This window comes from Pristiophorus japonicus, chromosome 18 (assembly GCF_044704955.1).
Source record: "Pristiophorus japonicus isolate sPriJap1 chromosome 18, sPriJap1.hap1, whole genome shotgun sequence".
NCBI classification, from domain to species: Eukaryota; Metazoa; Chordata; class Chondrichthyes; family Pristiophoridae; genus Pristiophorus; species Pristiophorus japonicus.
Genome location: NC_091994.1, coordinates 84,932,332 through 84,949,877, shown reverse-complemented (window position 1 = coordinate 84,949,877; position 17,546 = coordinate 84,932,332). Strand labels below are relative to the sequence as shown.

General features: G+C 44.4%; 1 protein-coding gene across 7 annotated transcripts in view; it reads right to left on the bottom strand.

Moving 5' to 3' along the window:
- The window catches only part of vps13d (vacuolar protein sorting 13 homolog D), a 270,295-nt gene that overhangs the window by 163,539 nt on the left and 89,210 nt on the right, over window positions 1-17,546 (bottom strand). For all 7 annotated transcript variants that reach the window (XM_070860204.1, XM_070860201.1, XM_070860202.1 and 4 more), the window contains 8 exons: window positions 15,982-16,225; window positions 15,497-15,707; window positions 12,102-12,273; window positions 10,568-10,683; window positions 8,847-9,059; window positions 2,906-3,168; window positions 1,716-1,849; window positions 316-471 (listed from right to left, as the gene is read on the bottom strand). In XM_070860204.1, the coding sequence (XP_070716305.1) occupies window positions 316-471; window positions 1,716-1,849; window positions 2,906-3,168; window positions 8,847-9,059; window positions 10,568-10,683; window positions 12,102-12,273; window positions 15,497-15,707; window positions 15,982-16,225 (1,509 nt within the window). The remainder of the gene's footprint in view (window positions 1-315; window positions 472-1,715; window positions 1,850-2,905; window positions 3,169-8,846; window positions 9,060-10,567; window positions 10,684-12,101; window positions 12,274-15,496; window positions 15,708-15,981; window positions 16,226-17,546) is intronic.

Below are 17,546 nucleotides of genomic sequence, written 5' to 3'. Positions count from 1 at the left end.
TCCCTGTTTTCTCTCTCCCTCCTACAACTGTCCGTCTCAGGGGTTAATGAAGGGCCTCCAAAACAGCTCATTCAAATTACCACTGGTGGTTTGACTTTTTCCCCTTAGAAATTGCTGAAATCAACATTTCAATCTCATTTGTGCTGTTCAACTCTGGTCACTTTATAAAAACATATTTATTGTAGACAAGACGTATTACTTTAATATGAAATGCAGCATTCAGTTACAAAAGTAATCTCATAATTAACCCAGAATTTTTCTTGCTCTTAAAGAGGAATCTGTTCAATCACTAGAATATATGTGTTAAAATATTACCTCAAGTACTGGTGGGAAATCCTCACTGCCAAAGGCATCCAGTAGGCCCGAGCTCTTCTGGTAGGTGGGGTTTCCAATCAATTCTAGCTGTACATTTACAGGATCGATGATGGACAAAGCAGTCTCTTGCTCGTTGCCAAGTCGGCATGAAAACACCTGTAAATAGGGTAGAATGGCATTTAGATTCAGAACTACAATGTATAGCAGAAATGAGAAATTAAACCAACCCCATATGCTTACTGCAGTTTTCAAAAGAGCACATGAAAATCCATAAAATGTCATTTATTTTATGCACAGTGGCACAGCACATTGTAGGGCCTAGGTTTACAATTATGATTCACCACTATGAGGGTCTGACTTCAGTCATAACATTGAGAACACAGCAATGGGTAGCAAGAAGTAACCCTACATGGAGAAGGCAAGTCACTGTATGCCTAGACCTACATCGTTAAACTCCTAGCTAGAGAGCCCAAAGTTGAATTGAAGTTGATGGAAACTGAGAAACTTTTCTAAGTGGCTGGCACTTTTGCATTGACATCCAGCAGAAAGGTGGTTACAAATAAGGGGGAGGGGGGAAGGAAGAGAAATTGGTCTCTTTTGCGCCACCATGGGGGCGCTACCGGCTCTGCGACCGGGCGCGGCGAGAGTACCAATGCCCGCGAACATGCCTTGGCGATTTGTGGCGGTGGCAACCCCCAACGCCACGATCTCCTGTGTCCCAGTGGTCATGGCATCATCCGGCTGCGCAATGCCCTGGATGCAAACTTTGGTTCCGCCTGCTCCAGCATCGCCGGGCGTCAACACCTGCAGCTGCAGGAGGCGTTGTAAGGCAGACCGGCCACTTAAAGGTAATGCCACTTGGTTAATTTAAATATTTGTTTTGAGCCCATTAGGTAATTTGAAATCATTTCAATGCAGAGCCTGCAGCAATTGCCCTTCCCTTTAAGGGAGGGAAGGAGCCTCCGATCCCAGCAACACTGCACTGGACATTGTGCAGCGCTGTAACACTACTGCCCCTCTTGCCCGCTTTAGCGCTCCATGGGAAGCGCTAAACTGGAAGTTCGCGTTGTCTTCATTGCATAGTGTCCGCCAATACTTTTGCGCTATCGCAAAAGTTATCGGCCAAGAAGTCTGTTGCCATCAGTTGACTGGCTGTTTTCCAAGTTTTGGACCAACATGTCAAGTCTCCAAGCCGGCGACTGAAACGAATTAAAAATGTTAGATTGCTCCTGGTATTAATTATTTTGAAATAAGGCTACAAATAGAAAACTATTTTAATAGCAGTGACAAAATAGAAATCTCACTGCTTCATGCTGCAAAAGGAAATTATCCGTGTATCAGAAAACAAAACTTGGTTTTCTCCAAGAGGAACGTCTTGTGATATTGGAGGAGTTTCTTACCTCAATTCCTCCAAGACTCCCAGAGAATGGCCGGTCCACCAGCCGTGGCTTATAGGTGAGCACGGTGGTTGCCTTCAGAATGACTGCATTTGTATCGTGGCATGACATGTCTTCGACCACAACAAATTCAGTACCTGTGAAAGGGATTGGAGTGGTTTATTATTGACAATCCGTGCCGGGGTGGGAGGCAGAAACAACACTAATTTCTAAGTTATCATTTTCAAAAAGTTTTGAATGGAAATAGCTCAACTGAATATTATTCTATATGTGATGGTCTATTTTTAAAAAATTGCTCCAAGGATGTGAGTGATACAATATTTAGTGCCCAATCCTGGCTGCCCCGGGGGCATTTAAGAGTCAATCACATATCACAGGCCTGGACTGTTAGCTCATAAATGACCAGATTTATCTAATTCAATTTCACTATTTGCCATGGTCAGATTTGAACATTCCAGTACCATAATCACTAGGCTACTGTAAGCTATAGGTGGTACATTGTGTCTCAGGACACTAAAGATGGATTGAATGTACAGAAAGCTACATGAAAGCTGAATTAAAAATTGTGAAGAACAATTGTTTTCTAAAACTTATGACTGAAATTACTTTCTGGAAGAGAGGGATGTGCCTTACCCCTACCACATAATTCTCCTTGTCTGAAAATGTTAACTCTTGTTGGCATAGGGTTTCATGATGGCCAATGCCCGTTGGTATTATCATGCAAGTAGCCATCCTCCATGTGTGAGCCAAGCCAGTGAATGTCAGCAGACCACTCAACAGCAGCAAATTCCATTCTCCCCTCAACGCAGCATCCACATTCACTCTTTCCAGCAGATGCCGGATAGTAATCAGGAGTGGAAACCATTGATAATCCTAACCCTTCCTAGTTCAGAGGCATTCATGCCAAATTGCAATGGCCCAACTATTGCCCAAGTAAGGTCAGTTAATTCAGCACAGGCTGAAATTCAAACTGCTAGCCCTCTGGTCCATATCGCTCAGTACTACACCAAGGGGAGCTCTTACCCATTTGGCCATTGGGAGGGGCCCCTTTTTAGGAAATATAAAATTACTGTCCATATGTTTCAAAAAGATGTACACTTATAAAACAGATCAGGAAATGAATAGAACTAAAAAAAGAAACAATCAACTGTTTCACTGAAGTACAATGAAGCTTGATTGAAAGCAGTTTTTACCAGTAACATTGATTTTCACTTCCAAGTACTTCTCATTCGGCACTGGCACAGATGATCTCTTCGTGATGACGCCATACTTCACCGTTTTAGGAACCAAGACTTCGCTACTGACTTTTCGCACACGAGCTGGTGAGGCATTTTCAGATTTCTTTGGGCTGTTAGAAGTTTGCAGGAAATCCCGCACAAGCATCAGCCAATCAAATATGACAAAGACACGGAGGTTGTTCAGAACCACAGTGAAGCATGAAGCATCTCTAGTCGACCTGGGAAATCGAGAAGGAAGTCTTTCAGCACTTCTGACTGAAGTCACAGAAGAATTCAACTTATTAGCAATAGCCAGTCCAGTATTTATATATATTGTATCATTGAAATGAGGCAGAGGCATTGATGCTAATCTACTAATATTCCCTCTGACAGCATAGCTAAAATCAGGAACTTTTGTTATAGCGAACTGCCTGCAGAACCCATTTCTTATCACTACATAGATTGACAGAGTCAAAATTCAAGGAGAGACAGTGGAATAATTTAATGACTAAGGCATGAATGAGCGTATCAACTGCAGAGAAACTGAGGTAGGGTGGAGGCAGGCAATGTTACGGGGGTAGAAGCAGGTGATCTTTTTGATTGAAAGAATATAACACGGGAAAGCTCAGCTCGGGTAGGAATAAAACACCAAGGGGCTGAAATTGACCTCCACCCGAAACAGTGCACACCTAATGATTTTGAAGGGTTCCGTCCACCCCAATGCAGAAATTCAGGTCTTGGTGGTTTTTTTTTTTGAAGCGGGGCAGAAATGGTCTTATCATCGGGGCAGAAGTGGGGGCAGGTCGGAGCAGCCGCCACAAGAGGGGCAGAAGTGGGGGTGGATCAGAGTGGCCGACGGTCAAAGTCTTGAGCGGCGCACTGATGATGTCATCGTGCTGGCACATCACAACGTCTCTCCCCTTCAATTAAAGGGGAGGACCGCTGCGAACACTGCAGCCACTTTAGTGGTAAACACTGGGACACCAGGGAGGGTTTTGGCCGGGCCAGTGGCCTCACACCCAAGAGGGGGTGCCAGGCTGCCTGTTGGCGGCCCAGCTGAAGCCGCGGGCATAATTGTCTGCATGACCTGACAGTCGGCTGACAAAAAATAAAATGGAGACACCGGTGGCGCCACCTCTCCTTTAAGGGCAGCCGTGCTGCACTGCCACAGCAAAGGTACCGACAGCAAAAGCTTTCAGTGGCACTGACCGGCGGCGGTGCCGCTCCCGCGGAGCAATTTCCTGCTGGGGAATTTCGCCGCTGGTCGGTAAGGGGTCGGCGCATGCACGACACGACGGGAAAACGGTCCCCTACATGGCTCCAAAACTGATGGAAGGTAATATTCAAAATGGCAGTCCCTCCGCAGCCAGTCCACACCGACCCGTGTGGCCATGAGCCTTATAGAAAGGGGTAATTTTGGCCCCCAAGGATGCAAACAGTCTAGTGCAGCCACATACAGCAGCTGGGGAGGGGGATAGAATCAGAGGCAAGGATATGGAATTCATAGTGGAGGCAGAAGATGATCATTTGAATCTTCACAATGTTTGGATGAAGTTTATCCAAGACTGAATGTCCGAGATGAGGCAACGAGGGGTTGAGGCAAGGTGGTGTAGATGTAGAACTGAGTGTTGTCAGTGTACATGTGGATGATGTTGCCAATAATTAGCATGTAGATGAGGAAGAGGAGGGGACCAAGAATCAATCCTTGGGGGGGAAATGAAGGCATCAGTGCAGGGGTGAGTAGAGAAGCCATTTCTGGAGATATTCTGGCTATGTATGGGTAGGTATGAGCAGAACCAAGTGAGAACAGGCCCACCTATCTAGACAGATAGGCATTGGAGGAGGATAGTGTGGTTGACCATTTCAGTGGTTACAAAGAGCTTGAGAAGGGATAATATAACAGTCATAGTCACAGAGAATGTTATTTGTGATTTTGGTTAGGATTATTTTGGTGCTGTGGCAGGGGCAGAAATCTGACTGTAGCAATTCAAACAGGCAACTGCAGGAGAGGTGGGGATGGATTTGAGTGGTCCCAACATCTTGAGGGGTTTGGAGAAGGGAAGTTGGAGAACGAAGGTTGCAGATGGGTAGAGGGGCAAAAGGTGGATTTTTTGAGGAGATGGTGATGCCAGTGGTTTTGAAAGGGAGAGGAACAGTACATGGGGTTTAGGAATCATTTACAATAGCAGCTAGAATGGGGGCTAGGAAGGACTGTCCAATGTGAATGAAGTCTTGGGAATAGGAGGTGGATCTCAGACATCATCATCTCAAAGAAAGCACAGGAATAGGTGAGTATAAAGACTGACAATAGGGCAGGTGGCAGCGTGTGGGGAGGTTTGGCTTTGTGGGCAAAGGGAAGTGGGGAAGCAATGCTCCTAGTGTTCCCCAGGGGTCAGTGATAGGACCACTGCTTTTCTTTATATATATTAATGACTTAGATGTGGGTGTACAGGGCACAATTTCAAAATTTGCAGATGACACAAAACTTGGAAGTATGGTGAACAGTGAGGAGCATAGTGACAGACTTCAAGAGGACATAGACAGGCTGTTGGAATGGACAAGACAAATGGCAGGTGAAATTTAACTCAGGAAAATGTGGTGATACATTTTGGTAGAAAGAATGAGGAGAGAAAATATAAACTAAAGGGTACAATCCTAAAGGGAGCGCATGAACAGAGAGACTGGGGTATATGTGCACAAATCGTTGAAGGTGGCAAGGCAGGTTGAAAAAGCACTCAAAAAAGCTTACAGGATCCAGGGCTTCGTGAATAGAGGTATAGAGTACAAAAGAGTGGAAATGATGATGAACCTGTATAAAACACTGGTTCGGCCTCAACTGGAGTATTGTGTCCAATTCTGGGCATCGTACTTTAGGAAGGATGTGAAGGCCTTAGAGAGGGTGCAGAAAAGATTTACGAAAATGATGAGCGTCTTCAGTTACGTGGATTGACTGGAGCAACTGGGGTTGTTCTCCTTGGAGCAGAAGGTGGTTGAGAGGAGATTCATAATCATGAGGGGCCTGGACGGAGTAGATAGAGAAAAACTGTTCACATTGGCAGAAGGGTCAATCACCAGAGGACATAGATTTAAATTGATTGGCAAAAGAACCAAAGGCAATACAAGAAAAAACCTTTTTACACAGCAAGTGGTTAGGATCTGGAATGCACTGCTTGAAAGTGTGGTGGAGGCAGACTCAATCGTGGCTTTCAAAGGGGAGTTGGATAAGTACCTGAAAGAAAAACATTTGCAGGGCTATGGGGAAAGGGCGGGGGAGTAGGACTAGCTGAAGTGCTCTTGCAGAGGGCTGGCACGTGCTCGATGGCCCGAATGGCTGCCTTCTGTGCTGTAACCATTCTATGATTCTAAGCAGGAGAGGCCACTGAACAAATGGTCTCAAATCTGGTGACAAAGAAGTCCTCACACTTATCCTTGGAGGCATGGGTGGTGGGGACAGGTCTTTGCTCTGCAGAATGATGTGGGTGGTTTTAGCAGAGTGAGACCCAGCCAAGTGTGGCTAAGCCAGTTATGCACCCCTTTGGAATTGAGGGAATGAAGATGGGGGGGGGGGGGGGGGGGGGGCATACAGGGAAAATCACCCGATTGGATTGATTAAAAGTTTTGCTGAAGACAAGTGTGTCAAAGGCAGTGGTGAGGGAGTTGTTGAACAAATCAACAGCTGCAGAAGCAATTTTCCCTGTAAGCCAATCTTTGTTCTGTGTGGCCCCTTTAAATGTCTATGCATGGGTGGCATTTACAATGGAGAAGCCGGTGAGCGGCTTGCGCGGGATCGTTCCCATTACTGCGTGGCCACGCAGCTTAGAGGGAATACTGTGCAGAAGCATGGTGGCAAATGGAAGGCCAAAGGTTAGATAACTGGAAGCTTGAAAGTGCAGTTGTAAGTAAATTGGCAGGAGGTTTTTCAGGGGTTAAGCTCAGAAGGATTGGGTTTGCAAGAGGGTAGGGAGATATGGATGATGCAGGAGACAAGGAAGTGGTTGAAAAATTACCGTGTCAATAATTGAGTTCATAAGGCCATGGGAAATGGCAAGGTCGATCATGTGGCCATGGATGTGGGTGGAGAGTTTATATGGGAGGAGAGATTTAGGGAGATCGGTGAATTCAGAGTGAGGGCATTGGGAGCTGAGATCATGATTGAAATCGGCAAGGAAGAAGAGTCACTCAGTGAAAAGACGGAGGGAGGAAAGGAGGGCAGATATTTTGGGAAGAAACTTGGGGTAAGGTTGGGCGTGCGGTAGACAGTAAAGATTTTAAATAAGCAAGAGGGTTGGAATAAGATATGCTCAATGGAGGTGCCAGAGGAGTAGGGGGAAGAGACCATGGTGTGACTTGCTGATAAGGACCATACCACCAATGCGGCAGTTTGGGTGGAACAGATGATGGAAAGTGTACAAAGGTGGGGAACCAAGGTGTCCCCCACCCTTCAATCAAGTTTCAGTCAAAGCCAGGATGTCAATGCAATAGTCCAGAATAAAGTCGATAATGTAGGTATTAATATTTTCTATAATACCTACATATTTCTCGGAGTTTTCAATTGCTCTTCTCTTGCCCCCTCGAAAGGCTGTTCTCTGAATCAGCCTACTTAAGATCAGAGGTTAACTATCCCTGACAGGATATTCCTCCAGGCTATTAGCCTGTTACCCAGAACACTAGTGGGAGGCTCAGATCATTAAGGCAATGTTAATATGATTAGTTGTTCTCTGTTCCTATGGTAGAATATGTCACTATTGTAACATATTTTACTGATCAGCTTGATGGAGAACGAATTACCTTTACCATGATGGTGGTCATAAGATCTGAATAACAGAGACAAGCATGTGCATCCATCTTGTTATTACTGACACAAGTACTGAAGTTGCCCAGTTTCAATGGTATTGACTGTTACCATTTCCTTTTGTGCCTTCCATCCCCTTTACTCTTTCTCTTGAAGATGCTAACTTTTGTAGGGATACAGTTCCAGGACTACTGCCAGGAGTTTGCCAAAATAACTGTTCTTCATGTGTGAGCCTAGACAGTCATAGGACACATCACAAATGAGCCTGATCCGGTCCTCATAAGACATCCACAGACATTTCACCAAGGGTCACTGCTTAGCCACAGATACTGAATACACAATACTACAGCTGGACCTCTCTGGTCCAGCACCCTTGGGACCTGACAGGGCCGGACCGGACCAGAGAATTTTCTGAACCACGGGAGGTCAACTGGTGACAACGCTGTTGACCAGGACCCAGATGTGTTCTGTGCATGTGCTGCGCAGAAGCCTACTGCGCAGCATTTAGTCGTCCAGAATCACTCCGTTTTTTTAAATCCTCAGGCCTAGCTTCGGTGCCTCAGTCAGCCGCCTGCCCTTCCCTTTCCTTGCCAGGCCCGCTTACCTCAACGAACACAAACACCTCAAAAAAACACATACATACAAACAAAAAAAATTAGAGATCGGAGATAAAATGGAGGATAAAGTCAACTCTTACCCATGATCCTACTCCCGGCGCCAGTCCGTGTGTGAGCCGCGAGCAGAGCCCAACTGGTGGAAGCAGCAGCTTCCTCGCACCGAGATACACACACACACACAACCCCCCACCCCACCCCCACCGATACCGGGGAGAGGGGAAAAGCGCCTGCCGCCAATCAGGCAAGGAGACGCGGCCTCGGCAGTGAGGAGCACGTGTCAAACCACAGCACCAGCCAGCGTGTAAAACCTCCAGCTGGCCAGGGCACGGCTGTCAAGATTTGTCATCCAAAATACATCATATGTACGTTTTTAACACGTGGAGCCACTATTTTTTTTCCAATGGATGCCACCCACGCTGGGACTGATGCCGGACCAGGGATGTTTCCGGACTAAAGAGGTACAACCTGTATTACTTTTCAATGCTATAACAGTTATGTTGCTCTGCACCTGTAATGCAGTTCCATCTGCAGTGAGGCTCGGTTGCTACTACTCTTTGATGCATCCAAAATGCATCGAAATACATTTGGTTTGACATCAGGGTTCATTGTATGTACAGTGCTTCGGGTGTCGTATGCCATCATTGAGTGAGACACGAGATTTACGGACTTCGTTGTGTTTGAAAAACTTTCGTAAAGTAGCTTTGACTTTTTGAAATCAAACCTGGAGAAGAAAGAGTTAATTTAATACGGAAACGATGTAATGTATTTTACAGTACATTATCCAGAGATTTACAAAGAGAACATATCTATATATTAAAATTCTTACATTGTGTGAACTTCTTGTCTGTAAAAGCTTACTTTCTGTTGTTACACATCATCTTTTCCATTATAAATTCCTATGTCCACATTTAATGAAAACTGGCGATGTAAATTTGCCATGCTGTAATTATAACCTCCTATCCGTGATGGCGCTGAAGCGCTTCAGTTTTGCATCTCAGTTCCTCAGCCTGCTCTGCAGAGAAAATCTTGCGCTACAACACACTACTTCTTTGCTCCCAAATTCCAGTAAGTTTTGATATTTAACTATAAATAAGCATAGAACAATCAAAGTATTTAATAAAAATATGGACAGGCTGTATAATTTTAAAACGGACTGAATTATGCTCGCATGCCTTGATCCAATTATCATCTGCCCTCTAACACATCTTCACCTAAAGACGACACGATCTTGATTCTCTGTGGGCACCACCAAAGATCGAATAGTAATTTAGAAATGTTATACAATGCAGGATGGTACATTTTTGAGTGCTAATACTCTAACTATTCAGAAACTTACAGTAAACACAATAGGCAGTGCACAGGGTGGCATTCATAGGAACAGGAGTAGGCCATTCAGCCCCTCATGCCTGTCCTTTAGTTCTGGGATTTCTCTCTGAGATGGGAAGAAAGTTGGTGTATTTGCTGGCTGTAAGGACACTACAGGCTCTGGGCCCATCTCAGAAGGCTAAGTCCACTATGTAAAACTGGCCACAATTCAGCACAAAATAAAAAATTGGCAATGTATTTCAGAAACCATAGGCATATGTGGGAAAAGAAGTCGTCACTCTGGAGCAGTACTAGGTTGGGATTAAAGTGACATGCCAAGATAAAGACGTATAAACAGTTGTTTCCTCAATCTTCTCTACCACAGCTGCAATGCTCTTTTAAAAGAAAATGCAGTGAGTTGGCTGCACTGCACTCCTGATCCGAGACGGCCAACTTTACAGTTACCGAGGGCGAGCCTCTAATCCCAGCTCTCCCCCTGCAACTCTGTCTGTCTCTCTCTCTCTCTCTCTCTCTGTCTGTCTCTGACTCTCTGTCTCTCTGTCTCGCCCGCCCGCCCTTCCTGCCCCACTATTCATTGCTTTCAAAGCCTGCTCTTGCACACTGGGGTGCTAATACAGAGGTTTATACTAGCATCTCTCAATGTCAGCCAGATGATCAGAGTTGCCAAGTGAAAGAAAGATTTCTCCCCCAGGGCTTTGGAGTGGGGTGGAATGGAAGGAGAGGAATAACAGACAAGTTGATCGTCATGCTGGGTTATTCTTATGCACCTTTTAATCGCTGCCTACAGAGCGAGCAGCAGAGGTTCTCAGAGTCAGCCTCCTGCAAATCGTCTGAGCCAAGAAGCACAAAATAAAAAGGCACACACAGCAGGAGAGATTCACATGCGAGAATAGTAGCCAATACCTTGCTAGTGAACTGGGGCTTGTATTCTTGCCCTTTGACTCCAGGAGTTCCAAGCTAACGTTCATCATATCAATGAGAAAGGACATGTTTGTGTATACTTCTCCAGTGAGGACTGTCTGTGAGAGGGACAGAAGAAAAATGAAATAAATCAAATGTCTGAACAGAAAATACATGTACCCAGTAACCCTGTTCATCAAACGTCTTGTAGGAAAGGATAGGAATCAGTGGGTATTTCACAATTTCACTAGTCTTGTTACAGGGAGACACTGGCATGGACTTAGGGAGCAAATTGCCTGCTCTCACACTCTGCCAGAGAATGGTGCATGACTGGAGAGGGAAATTTAAAGGATGTTCAGTGGCTTAAACACTGGCGTTCAACCTCTGGAGGCTGGTTTAAATCCAGCCCAGAATAATGGAATGAAAGCTTCTGCAAGAATCCCATGTGAAATGAGTTTGATCCCACAGGGCAAAAAGGTCTTTAATTTGACACTAATTGGCAATCTCACTCAGCGAAACCATCAGATAGTTAATGTTGGAAATAGAAATATGTCACACTGGTGCAGCAGGGGATTCTTCTTTAGGTTGGGACTGAAATACATTGTTGGGATAGAATAGAGGCAGCTTTAGTCTACATATATTTGTCTTATTAATGACAAGAGTGCCTGATGCAGATATTAGTTGCCCAATATGGGAAAGTGCCCCTTTTCACCAGCACTTACATCCCTCAGAAATTCACAAAGTCAAATCTCTCTCAACGTTATGAAATCTTTGTTCAATAACTGTTTAAGCATTCTCTGCATCTTTTAATTATGCCTTAAAGCAATCATTAGTACTAGTAACAAAGATGAGAACAAATGTACAGTTTCATCTCATTTAACGTAAGTAATTCTACACGAGTTGGCACGGCTCTTCAGGACATGATTGCTAATAGCCGATTTTGAACTATAAGTGGATCACCTAATAACCAAGCTGTGCATACATAATTAGGTAAGTACTGCTGGGACTGCTCAACAGCAGATAAGAATGAAACAAAATGTACCACAAATAGAACCACTGCAAATTACTTAGAAACCCGAAAGGTTGTAAGCTTACCCACCAGAGGTCCTCTGAACATCGATGTTCCAAATTTATATATATATATGTAAAGACAGAGCAATGAGAGAGAAAGAATGAGAGAAAGAAAAAAAAGGGAAGAAAGAAAAGGAAAAGAAAGCAAGAGAGAAAGAGAGAAAACCAGGATGTAGGATAGCAGAAGACATTCCAGGTTCAGCAACACTTAAGGTGAAAGACCTGAGAATCATATTTCATTCATATATACTTTCTATATAGTGCTCTATAGAAGCAGTGCAACATTGAGCAATTGAAGAAAATTGAAGAAAATTGAAGAAAATTGATGTTAGCATCTACAATAAGATGATGTTCTCCTTGGTGACCGAGGAGTATCCTGATGGAACAGAATTCATCTTGACCCTGGCCCTTTCCTCCTCAATTTCCTCCAGTAAACATTTCTAGGTCCTGTTATTTTTATACTTACATGTATGCTGGGGTCTTGCAGGTCAAACGGCCTCATGAACTCTTCAATGGGCTCCCCCAAGTTGTTTTGAATTAATCCACGAATCAGTTTGTATTTACTAAGATCCAGAGAGCAGTGCACCGATGACAGACTACCGTGGATAGCCATATCAGGGACAGCGTGGCTGATCTCCCTAAATCAACACAGATAGGTAGTCATGAGCAACCAGAGTGCAGCTGACAGAAATATTTTATACTGTGCGTCTCCAAAATTACAAATAAAATGAAGTGTGAAATGAAAACAGTGGGTGGTCCAGCCCTTTTGACCTACAGGTCATGTACAATTTTCCTCTCAAACTTTACTCTACCCCTCAATCTGCTAAATAGGTAAGCAACCTCCAAGAGCAAAAATCTGTGAAATTTCTCCCTGGCCCTTGAATGTAATCAACCGAAACGCCTGAAAAAGAAACACATTGCATTCCCCATAGAGAATCAGGTCATGTCTACCCTGGTCACCTTCAACAACATTCATTATACAACCTGTGCTCTGCAATTCTCTCTGTTCTTCTTTAAAGGTGCTGAGTTATGCAGGGGTCAAGTACAGGTGAAATGGCCCTCCAATACCTTCTCATATCTCCAGAAATGGCAGTGAGATTCCGCCAACTACCTTTTCCACGCAACCTGAACTATTTAGATTACTTCTCATTTTTTAAACACACAATGGGCCCAAGTTTCGGGCCGCGCCTAAAATGGCGCAGCCGCGACCTGGTCGCCCGTTTTTCGCACCACAAAGTGCGCCTAAAAAAAACTTCCAGATTCTCCGGCTCCCTGCTGGTCCTCTGGCCCTCGGCACGGCGCAGCACGAGCTGTGGGGGGCAGAGCCAGGTCCCTGCGCTGTAAACAGTGCCGGGACCTCTGCACATGCACGCTACAATGGGCGCGCATGTGCAGTAGCTCCAGGCGCCCAAAACTGTGTGGGAGGGGCCCGAAGCACGCAGCCCCTAGCCCTGACCAAATGGCCTCACTGGGGCTGCGTGCATAAGGCTCCTCTCCCATGCCCAGCTCCTGCTTCCTCCCGACCCGACTCGACTCCCGCTGCCCCCCCCCCCCCGAACCGAACCGACCTCCCTCCCACCACCCCTCCGACCCACACTCCCGACCCCCCACCCGGATTGGACCCAACCTGACCTCCCTCCTTCCCCCCCCCCACCCCCCGTTCAGCCTCTCCCCCCCCGCCCCCTCCTCCCCCCCTTTCCCCTCCCCCCCTTGCCCCTTCTCCTCTCCCCCCCCTTGCCCCTTCTCCTCTCCCCCCCTTGCCCCTTCTCCTTTCCCCCCCTTGCCCCTTCTCCTCCTCCCCCTTCCCATTCCCCCCCACTTCCCCTTCTCCCCCCTCCTTCTCCCCCAATACTCCCTTCCCTCCTCTCTCCCTCTAGCCCTCTCCTCCCCCTCCCCTCACTGATAGAAATACAGACACTGACAGACAGAGAGTGAGACACAAACACAGACAGAGAGACAGAGATATAGAGACACTGACAGAGACACACTGGTGTGGGGGGGGGGGGGGGGGGCATCCCAGCACGCTGTTGGAGGGCTCCCGGTGCTGCAGTCGGTAAGCAGAAAATGTTTTATTTATTGATTTAAAAAAAAATTATTTCTTATAAATTTTTTTTGATTGATTTATTGGTTGATTTATTGATGTTTTTATCATTTATTATTGATGATGGCTCTTTATTTGTAAAACTCAAGTGTTTAATGTTTGTAAACTTCCCTTTAAGCCCCCCCCACCCCCCCATTCCCTACGCCTGATTTGTAACCTACGCCTGATTTTCTAAAGTGTAGACAAGGTTTTTTCGAGCGTACAACAATCTTCACTTACTCCATTCTAAGTTAGTTTGGAGTAAGTTTTCATTGCCGAAACTTTGAAAACAGGCTTAAGTGGCCGGACACGCCCCCTTTTGAAAAAAAATTCTGTTCCAAAGTGAAACTGTTCCAACTGACTAGAACTGGAGCAAACTAAATGCCGATAATTTGAATTTCTAAGATACTCCGTTCTACACCAGTTGCTCCAAAAAATCAGGAGCAACTGAGGTCGAAACTTGGGCCCAATAAATGTAGCAGTTGCTACACAGTGCCTGCAGGAGTCTGTTAAGAAAAGTACCACTCTTCTTGTTCATGCAGCCACTGTACAAATATTCCTACTCATACAGAATTCAATGTAGAGTATGCAAAACAAAAACATTTTACAGTAGTCTTAGCACAAGGATTTTATGGGTGCAACATTTTGAGCTTTGTCCACTTGAACTGTAGAAAAACATTCAGCGAAACAATTATTGATTTTGTCTTTCCAAACTTGAGTTGTATCTGAAAGAGAGTATTGCGTGTATAACATTATAATGAAATATTGGTGGCTATAAGATTGTCGCTGGCATTGTCAACAATCTGAGGTTACAAAAATAAGTAGCGGTGAGGGAGGCCATTCAACTGATATGGCTTATTCTTTCAGACAGTTATGAGCAGCTAGAGCTTTTTTCACTGGGCCTGACAAGGTTAAAAGGTGATGTAATATAGAGTTCTTCAAGATTATGAAGGAATATGATAAGTTAAAATGGTAATAGATTGTTTTCCACTAGTCAGTAAGAGAATAATAAGGGGGCAATCTATTTAACCACAAAAATAATTTAAGGAGGTTAGAATACATTTTTTTACAATGGAGAAGGGTTACAATATAGACTTCTTTGGCACAGTCCATAAATTCTTCTAAAAGGGAATTAGATAGTTGCATTCAGAGATATTAAAGGGTTATGGGGGGAAAGGAGACTGGAGTTAGACTAGGTAGTTGATGCGACGAGAAAGATGAACTCCATCTTGATGGGCCAAATGCTCATTTCTATGTTGTAACATTCTACAATCCTCCCATCAGTGTCTAACTGCCTCTCAAATGACTCAATGTTTTGCTTCCAATCTTCTACCCAAGACCGTTCCAGATATTAATCACTATGCATGAGGAAATGCTTCTTGACATTAGTTTTCAAGTTGCCTTTAACTAGTCTATACCCATGTACCCTACTCGTGATTTAATTTGAAATAGTGCTCAGGATTAACTTTCTCTATTTTACATAATATCGTATATTCCTCTAAGGTCCCGGCCATTCAAGACTAAAGATTCCAGGTTTACAACGTTTCCTCATAATTAGTCCTCCAACTGAATTATCACAGAACATACAGACACATTAGAATGCAATGAAAGGCTTAAGTGAAATTTTTCTGCAGCAAATTGGTACCAATACACCAAACAAACCAAGTAACATATAAAAATTGCAAATAGTCAAAAATGAGAACTTCAAACATAAATTGTTCTCGCAGTGGGTTCTCCATTTTGCAGTGACCCTAGCAGCTGGGTGAAGAGTAAACACTCACTTATCTAGGTTCCGCTCAACTTGCAGCTTCAGCCAGCATCGCTCCTTCAGCAGGTTCCCATCTAGATGTCTCACCAGGTAAGATGGAAAAAGCAGGTCCGAACCACAGCTCTCAGGCCTTCCAGCGGGGTCTCGCGTGTGTCTCTCCGCAGTGAAGATGTCCATGTCCTGTAGGTCAACCACGATGCAGTCCAGTAGGCAGATATGTTCTTCTGAAAAAGGGAAGGATTCATAAGAGTCTCAAAAATGTTACAATTTTATTTTGTTCACCAATCAATAGATGAGGAAGTTCCTAATAGTGGCCGATGTCACTGTAAACTACATAGGTTTGATCCCACCCATGTTCAGATCCACAGTTTCTTTCCTTCCAAATGATATAAGTTGAGCTTCTAGACTTTTTTCTTTCATGTTCTCTCCAATCTGTAGTTAGTTTCTCAAGGTAAAGACAGCTTTTAGGAACATTTTGTCTAGAACTTGCTTTCTTACCCTCAGATTCTTGTAGCTCCGCAATCTGTGGTTGGTCATGCTGCCCCTCTTGTGATTTGCAATGCGTGCTGCTCAGTCCAGATTCACTTTGTGACTTAATAAGATTTGCTTTATCGGAGGAGCTGGCCCCAGTGCTCAGTTTGTCCGGTCTGCAGGGAATGGATTGAGGATGGACTGTGCTGGTCGTTGTCGTCTTCTGATTATATAGTGGGGTATCCTGAGGCGGTGGGGAATTCTCAGGATCCTGTCATAAAAGGGCCAAAAGCTATCAGAAAGCAGCAAAGAAAAGGAGAGCTAAATATGGAATTTTGAAACGGCATACCCTCACAATGAAATGTTTAAAATATGTAATTCCAAAAACACTACTGAAAAACTATGACGTAAATTGCTGATTTAAACAGTTGCTGCCATTGCAGTGGTGGAGGCAAATTTGGATTCTCTCCCCCTCCCCTTCAATATCAGTTGTGTTGGCGGTATATAATGCAGCCAAGCGTCTCCCATAAGCAGAGGTTGGGTTGGGGTGGGGTGGGGTGGGGGGGGAGGTAGAGACCTGGGACTACGCCGAACACTTATCAAACACAGGCCAGGGAGGTCAAACAACTCGGGGAGGAGAAAGAGATTTCAAATGCTCACAAAATTTTAAAAGGATAAAGGACAATTTAATCCTTCTGCACTTTCTAGTGCCTAGTTACACACAAAAAAAGGACTTTTGGAAGGATTCATTCAGTGTCCAACCCTTTAGGCTGGAAATGTAAAATGGGAAGGACAGAGGATTGTGGATTACATATTTTAAATTTCAGGGGTGTTTGCAACAGAAAGAAATGTTTAACTACTTTCATACAACAAATGCAGATCACTCCCAATGCAAAATTAAACTGATTGCCTGTTTACAATTTAACACATTTGGCCATATCTCTTCATAGGTAGAGTTATCGTGCCACTTCTGCATTAAGAGTTAGGCTCGGGTACCAGTCTGACTCCAGACGGATGCAGTATGAGAACACTTCACACTGTTGCACACCTTTAGAAATGTTCAGGAGTTTCACTGGACCTCCTGGACACTTTAAAAATCTAAGTAGGCTTATTTAAAACTAATAAGCATGCAGATAATCCAACCCACATGCTCAAAGCATATAAAAGTTTTGAATACAAGATAGTCCTCGGCTGTGGCAGCTGCATTTGCAGGTCGGTAGAATGAGCAACGTTTTGCGGTAGCAACAATGCTGTTACTGATGTGAGGTTGGCAGTGAGTAACTGCAAAAGCACATTTCAATGGTTTTGGCCCTTGAATGAATGTACACAAAATGTTTTATCTAGGTTGTGCATATATGAATTTGAAGGAAATATGAGAAAGAATGTAAAGAGTTAGGATTGATCACTTGACCTGGATGAAATGAAAAATTACAAATTCTGAAAATCAAAGTAAAATATCAGGCAGGGCATCCTCTCCTAATTACTATCCATTGTTCACTGCCAGGAAGTGGCAAGTCTGTGGAAGTGAAGAGGGGGCAGGATTGAGTTCAGCTGTGCTGCTATCCACAGTCCAATAGCCTGCTAACACTCAC